The sequence below is a fragment of the Daktulosphaira vitifoliae genome, unplaced genomic scaffold (genome assembly GCF_025091365.1).
Source record: "Daktulosphaira vitifoliae isolate Bord-2020 unplaced genomic scaffold, ASM2509136v1 Scaffold_4, whole genome shotgun sequence".
Classification (NCBI taxonomy): Eukaryota; Metazoa; Arthropoda; class Insecta; order Hemiptera; family Phylloxeridae; genus Daktulosphaira; species Daktulosphaira vitifoliae.
The window spans coordinates 27,345,337-27,354,464 of NW_026099575.1; the positions used below are offsets into that span (position 1 = coordinate 27,345,337).

At 24.8% G+C, this 9,128-nt stretch overlaps 1 protein-coding gene across 2 annotated transcripts; it reads right to left on the minus strand.

Moving 5' to 3' along the window:
- Nucleotides 1-849: 849 nt before the first annotated feature.
- LOC126905300 (proton-coupled amino acid transporter-like protein CG1139) lies at nt 850-5,829 on the minus strand. Of its 2 annotated transcripts, none has more exons than XM_050684869.1 (8): nt 5,623-5,829; nt 4,211-4,361; nt 3,382-3,503; nt 2,819-2,903; nt 2,452-2,727; nt 1,414-1,592; nt 1,186-1,358; nt 850-1,106 (listed from the first exon to the last, which is right to left on the minus strand). In XM_050684869.1, the coding sequence occupies exons 1-8, from the start codon at nt 5,739-5,741 to the stop codon at nt 865-867; spliced, it is 1,347 nt and encodes a 448-aa protein (XP_050540826.1). In that variant the 5' UTR covers nt 5,742-5,829; the 3' UTR covers nt 850-864. The 2 variants fall into 2 exon arrangements, with proteins under 2 accessions (XP_050540826.1, XP_050540825.1); XM_050684868.1 differs by having other exon boundaries at nt 850-1,115; nt 5,623-5,828.
- Nucleotides 5,830-9,128: the final 3,299 nt, after the last annotated feature.

The following is a 9,128-nucleotide window of genomic DNA, read 5'->3' on the forward strand; positions in this document are numbered from 1 at the left end:
AACTATCGGCCGGTCGACCTACGTTGGCAACTCAGGTCGACCACGCTCGGCCCACCATCGTCGACCATGTATCCGGGTACTATGAGAATATGATTTCAGTTACTGAATCTTCATATTGTTTTTCTGAAAGAACTAAAGGGTATACAACATGATGAATTTATCGGTTTTATACTATTTAATATTCGTTTTGAACACTAATTTTGGGTATTATTGTAATACTTATTTCTATTTAACGCTTATTCATTGATTTTGAAAACTTGGAAAATCATTCAAACAGTAACGTAATTTTGTATTTGGGGGATACATAAGAATATTTTTCATTGTTTTCTTAAAAATACCTTTATAATGACCATGTAATTATTATTGTTCTAAGGGGACCATTATCCTTCATATCAAGGTTTATTTAAATTTGTAATTTAAAATACAGTTTTTAATAGACATTTGCCTACTATAATATAATTAATAATTAATTTGTTTTTGGATTATGTTAATTAATGAATAAATTAATAGAGGTGTGTATAAAATAAACATTTTTTTTAAAGAAAATTTTAATTATTTTTAATATAAAAATAATAATTCCTTAAATTACTTTCAGTATCCATTATAAAATTTAATTTTTACAATTATTTATAAAAAGCTCTCGCTTTAAATACTTCAAAACGCGATAATACTCATATGATTAGAGTGTAATAGCTAATATAGCTAAATTCATGACTTTTTTGTAGCTCGCGTTTAATTTAATTTTAACTTTTTATTTTTGATTCGTTTCAAAATTAATAACAATTATAGTTAAAATAAAAACCGCTTCACTCGATCCAGATGACAGCTTAATAAAAATCAAAACAAAAATTATTCTAGATGTGATCACTCTTGGATAGCTATAATATTCTTAATACAAGTGGACACTCCAATAATAAATGCAAAGATGGCAATTAACACAATGAGGAAATTCCTCAATATAAACAGGCTTAATCGTAAGCATCCTTGTTTCCTATATACATCCAGAAACGTTAATAAATTAATGATAGCTGGAAGTGCTATGCCCATAGTTGAACAGAAAGCACCAATAAATGATATTAAATATTCCAAGTTTGGCACAACAACAGCTAAAAAAACTAAAATTATGAAATTTGAATTATTTAGATAAATTTTAATTCTATTATTAAGTAATGAGGAGACACATACATGTTAATAGAACTAAGGACAATCGCAGTGTATACTCCCACCAGATCTTGTATTCATTTTTTTCCATTTTTGTTTCAAAATGTTTCCATATAATATCGATAGACACATGATTGCACAGAGAATAACAGCTATAAATAGATATGGATAACATAAGCTTCATCAGTTGAGGAAGCCTATAAAGATAAAAATAATTAAGAACATAATATATTGTTTTTATAATCTATATACACTTCGTTTGCAGGTAGATCCAATGTAATAATGCCATTATTAGTTTCGCCGTATTTTAAGTAGCCAAAAAACCCAACAAATGTAAACAGTATTGTAATGAACAACATGGCGCAATTGATAACACCAAAGACAGAACAGAATCCTTCGGGATTTTTCATTTCATTTTCCAGTGGGAATATCTAAATTAAAGTAGTAAATTTAAGTTAAAATATTGCATACATTCATTTTTTAATTATACGGCAAAATTGTGTGTAAAAATATAACTTTGTAATTACTCAATATTTATTATTAAAAATATTATATATCCAACCAAAAAAAAATTCAAGTTTTATAAAATTGTTCTATAAACTTAAAATNGTAAATTTAAGTTAAAATATTGCATACATTCATTTTTTAATTATACGGCAAAATTGTGTGTAAAAATATAACTTTGTAATGACTCAATATTTATTATTAAAAATATTATATATCCAACCAAAAAAAAATTCAAGTTTTATAAAATTGTTCTATAAACTTAAAATAGTATTCTTTTTGAGTGAAATATAACATTCAAGTATGAAAAATTTTTATAATCTTTCTAATGTATTCAATTTTAGTTCGACGATTTTGTAATGAATAGAAAATCATGTAAAAATGGTCGAAGACTTGATATTTATGAATAATTTGTTACAACACTATAACTATAACTATTATAATATTTATTTCAATAGTGTACTCTTACCCCGTTATAAACTTTCAACCCAATTTACTCTACGTTTTTTAATTTCGATAAAATGTGGGAAAATTAGTAATATTACGATTTCAGAACTGCGGGGCCTTAAATATAATTTTAACCGTTCAACTGTTACTTTGGTCTTCCTTATTACCACACTTATTATATTTGTTTATAATTAAAAAACTTTAAGGGTGGAAATAGAAAATTTTCTAATCAAACCGAGTCCTTACCGCAGCAACTTCAATGAGTTTTTTAATGCCTACCTTTTTATATGTAATAAAATATCAGTTTTTATTTTCGAATATTCAATTTTTTTTTATTACCATTCCAATGGATACCATAGCAAAAAGAGCAGTTCCAAAAAATAGCGGTATATTTTTAATGGTACCAACAGGCTCTCTTGAACTCAGTGATGGAACATCTCTGAAGACATAGTAGAATATGATTCCAAAGCTTAACAAAGACAAACAATTGGCAACTGATGATAATGGAATAAGGAATTTGAGATTACGTATACAACAAATCAATGTTATGGGGATAATTAGGTAAATCATAAACATCTTGACGTCAATTGAATTTGTGAAATGATTATCAACAACCTATAATAAAAATAAACAATCGTCAATTAAAAAATTAATGTAAAAATATTTACAATTCATAGTTCATAATATTTGTTGTTAATTTACTTACCGATTTAATATTAGTACTTATGAAGACTATGTACACACAATTGGAACCGATTAAGCTCAAAACTAAAAAAAAGTTGACAATAAATCTAAAAAATAAAAATCAATATTCGATAAGATAATAAGCACATACATCAACGAGGCTCTTAAAATGTAAATAGTATCAGTAAAATTGTTTAATTTCGAGAAAGTCATGTTCAACACATTTTGTTTTCTATTAATACCTTGTAAAAATAATACATTTTCCATCATTTTTATATGATAATTGCTTTCTCCAAAATTTTTAATAAAAGGAATTATTATTTTTTGTTAGTCTGATTAACTCAGATTTTTAACAAATTTCACTTATACTCTTTCCGTTCTAAGAATCATAAATTATGTCTCTCAGTCTCGCCGTATCCAAAAAAGAGATCAAGGCTATCTACCCCACAAGTTTTTTACCGTATTATTTCTAGGTACAGATAAAAGGGAATTAAGTAAAAAATAAATATTTTTTTTATAAAGAGTTTTTTCTGAAACTGATTTTTGAATACGGTACTATTCATAGTTAACTGATAAGTATTTTACTCAGCAAAGGGTGCAAATTTTCTAGTTAGTTGTGGACCTTCTTCGAAAGCCGCCGCCACACAAGCTGAGTATGTCAAACTTGGCACTTTTTTTTTCTTGCATAATTCATACGAAGTTTGAAACTATAAGAACACAATGATAGATATCACAATATTAATACAGGGTTTTAAAATGCCAAGAAATATTTAATTTGAAAAATACTAACTTATTAAATATTAACTTTAAACATCTATGAATGCATTTACAAAACCTAACTATATGGCCGTGAACAAATGTAGGTAAAAAACATATTTTTTAAATTTTCAATAAAATTTTTAGGTGTAAAGTTATTATTACCCCTTCCTTTTTACTTAAATATTTGAAATATTTAAACTTTAAAGCCCTAATTAATAATAGCTATTAAAATTTCAAATTATGTTTTAATATAATCAATTTTTTGTCCTTAAATTTCACAAAAGCTAAATTGTAGTCATCAAAAAAAATTGTTCTTTAACTGAACCGTTTTTACTAATTTATAGTAAGACACCAAATCGGCAAGAGTTTAATTTGTCTTCTGATTTATCTAAATATTTTGTAGTTCCACAACTTTGGGAGGTAAAGCAACATAAAATAATTATTTTAAATATACTTAAAATAAACTAAATGAATACTAATTTTTAATAGAAAAAACTGTTCTAAGTGTAATTTCAAGAGGTCAATTTTAATAGATACTTAAAAATATTTTTAAGAATTATAAATTTACTTTTCTATCAAAGAGGTCTAATAATTTTATTAATATTAATTAATTAATTGAATAATTTAGCAATATCTAGTTGATATTAATGCTTACCGCTAAATGTAGTGTGTAAGTACAAATAAAACCAGTTATTAGAGTTCCCAAAGTGCCTACAACATAACCAGCATTTCGAAATGCACTAGGCATAGCTAATACACCTATACCTATGCAAACTTTTAAGAAATGTATAAAAGTTTCGAAATTCCTGTAAAATGTATATAATGATTATGAACACTTAAGTAGAAAGAATATACGACGTACAATTATCAACATAAAAATAATTTAAAATTTCATAAAAATTTTTTTTAAATAGTTTATATTTTACTTAAACTAAAGTAATTATTTATTTTCAATAATTTTTTTTTTTATGAATTTCTATATTTTTTTATCAGTGGAATCAGAAATTTTATTTCGTTAGCAGAAGGGGTGGTTTAATAATGTAATTATATCTATATAGTAAATATAACACTTAAAGAGTGATTTATTTATCATGATATTGAGAAATTATTGGTATATTTGAGGTTCATATTTCCCTCAATTCATCAATCATAAATTGTAGTGTTATTATTGTTATCACACAAGTGTAGTAGAGTTACAATACCTATGGCTATTGACATGATGGATTTTTTTGAGACAAAATTGTATTTGCTGTTTAGTAATTCCTATTTTCTTAACTATTAAATAATCTCAAGTTTTTTTCACAGAAAAATAATAAAATTTTAGTTATCCTTTGCCAACGGGCTTCTGATCAATGGTTTGTTGTAATATTAAAATTATATAGATGATTCTTTAACTTCGTCACTAGAGTTTACCATCGTTTTTCGCAACAATAATAATTCTTTTTTGAGTACTATACAAGAAAAAATTAATCTCATTGAGTTACTAGTTATTTAAGTTTAAGGTTGAAGAAAAAATAATTATTTATTCATACATATAAATCGATAAGGGCTACCGGATCATAGCTATGCAATGAATATACATTAACAGTTTATCGTATTTTTATGAACTTGTTGCGTTTATCCAATGTACGTCAGATGATAATGTTGCAGTCTTTAAAAAATAAATAAGGTTTTTTTTTATCACTCTTAAACTTTAAACAGCTGTAACTCGTAAATAGATTGAATAAGGTAATTTTTTTTAATTGAATAAATTTAATGACGTAATTTAATGGAGTTGTGAATTGAAAATCGAAAATTGATTCGGGTTAGGCTTTAAGAGATGGTAGTGGAAAATTAATTATTCGTGTAAAGTAGCTCAACAAAGAACCATAATTGTTGAAAAAATAAAATAATGATTAACTCTAATACTATCGAAGATATTTCGTGAAGCTTGGGATTATAAAAAGAATCTGTTTGTATATATTTGACGTCAAATGTTTTTTGACACTAAAGGAAATGATAAAAAATTATGCATATATGTTATTGTGTTATTAATCCGTTGTTCGAGTATAATAATAAAATTCTTACGAGGTAGGATGTTTTACATTTCGATGATGGTGTGGATTGTAGAAGTTTGGTTTTTCTTTTGTTGTTTGAAGGTTTATTAAAACCGAGTTGAGAATAGTTACTTCATTTAAGTTAACCATATTAAAATTAAAAAAAACTAAAAACAACTAAACTCAATAAATAATTTTTAGAAATGAGTGATTGCTCGTCGTTGTTCGTTTAAATACCGATTGAATAATAAAGAATGTCAAGTTCATATTTTTGATTGATTTTAAAAATTTAATTTGTTGTTCACATACTACTTTAGATTAAAAAGTGCAATTAACGATTGTATAAGTATATTTTATTGGTATAGATTATATTTCATTGTTTTTTTTTATGTAAAGAAAATTTATTGAACATCTTACCGAGTAGCGAATAAAGTAACTTTAATTTCGAAATATTTTGAAAATTAAAATCATATTACAGCAAACTTTTTATTAATAAATAATTTATAATATTATATTGGAATATTACTGAGTTACACACCTTTTTTTTTAAATAATTACTAAAAATAAAATTTTACTTCATTAAAATTTTATTTTTGGTAATTTATGGAAATTTATGTTTTTATTAAAGGGCTGAACCTTATACAATGATCACAAGTATACAACAGTGTTTTTAATTTGTGTTATTCTAAAAAAAGTCAATAAAAAAAATTACTTTTATTATTCATTAGTAAAATATAAAATTGTTATAATTGTTAAAGTAGCTACAGGTCAAATGATAAAAATAAGTTAATAAGAAACTTTTTAAACAGATGTGCAAGTATATTTTTTATAAATAACCTTGAATAATTTTATTGAACTACAAAAAAATTTAAGGTATGTTTAAATATAATTAAACATATACTTTTTAAATTATTAATCAGTAAATTTTATTGTTCTTAATGATTTTTTTAATCATTATAATGATTGAAAAATCTATAACATAGTAAAATATATAGTCAATATTTGTCTATGTATTAACTTTTATTAATTGTCTAAGGATACTTATGAGTACTTGAATTAGTACGTTTTATTTTACCATTTTTAATGACTAGTTTATTTGATATAATTTCTAAATATTTAAAATTTAAAATTGTTTATTGTTCTGTAGTAAAATGTTTAAGCTTAATCATATAACTTGTAATCAGGATATGAATAAGGAAATCAGAGTTAATTTTGTTTTTGGAATAATCCATAAATTTCATAAAATTAAACACTATCTATAGATTTATACGAAAGAATTTTTTATAATAGTGATTTTAAATACTGTCAGATATCATCTTTACTTGACCCAACTATGCCATGACCCTACTGTGCTACTGTTTTTATTTAGGATTATTTTAGACGATGCTTAAAAGCAAAAAATTTGATTTATGTAATGGAGAGTTAAAAAATTTAACTTATTTTGAATTTTTTGATTTTCAAAGAATTGTTGTATTTGAATTATTTTTAATTATTTTGGAATATATATTGGCCGCAAATGACTTTTTTATTATTATTATAATTGGTTGAATTAAAAAGTATATTTATTGATAAAATTGTTTGATTTGTATTATTTTAGCTTCGATGCGAAGCTGCGAAGGAATTGGTTTTACTAAGATGTGTTTATTTTTTTTAGGTCTGTTACCACTTTTTCTCAGCTCTTACCGAACAGATTTCTTTCAACGATACGTCAAAAGATCACAAATCGTATCTAGTCTAAGACATTACCCTCAAAAATTTTAAAAATTTCCCTCGTTCCTCGTAAATAGGGGAAACCTCCAAAAAAATTACAAATTTAAAAATCGCTAATTTTCTAAATTTTTTCAATTTTTTTTAATAAAAACTGCCGTAACTTTTTTTAAAAATGAACATATCAATATAATTTTTTTTTTTATAGACGCTTGATGTCTTTATCTATCATTTGGTATATATTTTTTGTAAATCTGACACTTAACCTGCCCACAGGGGGGGATTTAAAATGACAACTTTTTCAACTTAGCTTTTGAAAATGTTCCGGAAGGTCTGACACTTTTATATATATCTTAAATTAAAGCTAATGTAATATACTTTAATTTGAAAAAAAAAATTTGACCTCTGGACTTGTCTTCGTGGTGAAAATGGCTACCAAATGCTATTTTTGTGTGAAATTTCTCGATTTTATAATTTACATTTTTTACTTTAAAATGCTATAACTTTTTAAAAAATATATGGATCAATATAATTTTTTCATGAGAAATAATATTTTTTAATAATTCCTTTTTCATTCAGGATATTAATAAGAAAATAGCAGATCATGTAGCTTTTGGAATAATCCACCAATTTTTTTAAATTAAACACTATCTAAAGATTTGCATCGAAGCGTTTTTTTTGATAGTGATTTTAATCACTGTCAGATATCATTATACTTGTTCCAACTATGCCACGTCACCACTGTGCCGCGACCCCCCTGTGCTGGGTTTTTTTTTATGTTATGTATAAAAAATATTCATAGGTACAATCTGAAGATCTAAGGGAGCTTAGTTTTCTAAAAGTTATTAAAATTACCTGAATATAGAAATATTTGTAATTAGAAAATAAGTTCGATTTCTCAAATATTATGTTCTTATTGCGCTTATCAAAATATAATTTTTAAATTCAATATTTTTAAAATATATACAAAAATCAAAATAAATTTTAGAGCAATTTTTTTTTATTTTAAGAAAATAGTATTATAATTATAACTTTCAATAGAAAACAAAAGACTACATTATGCATCTATCTTAAAACCACTATCGACTTATTGTATCCAACTGTGGGGACTTATTGTGTGACTTATTAGCAGTCTTGGATTGATAAAATTCAAACTATGCAAAATAGTACTCTCCGTACTATTACCAATGCTTATATGTACGAAAGAAATGACCATATTAACAAGGATATGATTAATACCAACCACCCCAGAAAAGAAATTCAATAGTACGACAAGGCACATGAAAATTATCTGAACCCCCACGTCAACAAAGCTGCAGCTCAACTTCTTGATTATTCTCAAGATGCCACAAGAGTAAAACGGATTAAAGTTTATGACTAATTGTAAATATATATTGATTAATGAAAATTTTACTAGTATATAGGTTTGGAGACTCTTTATTGGAAATTTCCCTCCATCATTATGTACAATATTTTAACTATGCATTTTATGAAATTTTAGTTGCTAATGTTAGTGATTAATTTTGAATAAGACCTCAAGGTTGTCTCAAATAAATAAATACTGAAAAAAAAAATTAATTTGTGAAATTTTATAGCTTATAATTTAGTATTTTATATTTTAATGTTTAAAAATCTGATATGATAAAATAAGGGGTGTAGTGTAGTGAATCAGATGCTGTAAATCTCAAAAGTTAAGCTTTGTCTGCCGTTTTTAGTTATCGGATAGGTTATACATTAGAGTTATTAAAATACATATTAAAGAAATAAAAGAAAGAAAACTGTTTTCAACTTTGTAATACCTTTTATACAAATGTAATATTTCTTTTGAGT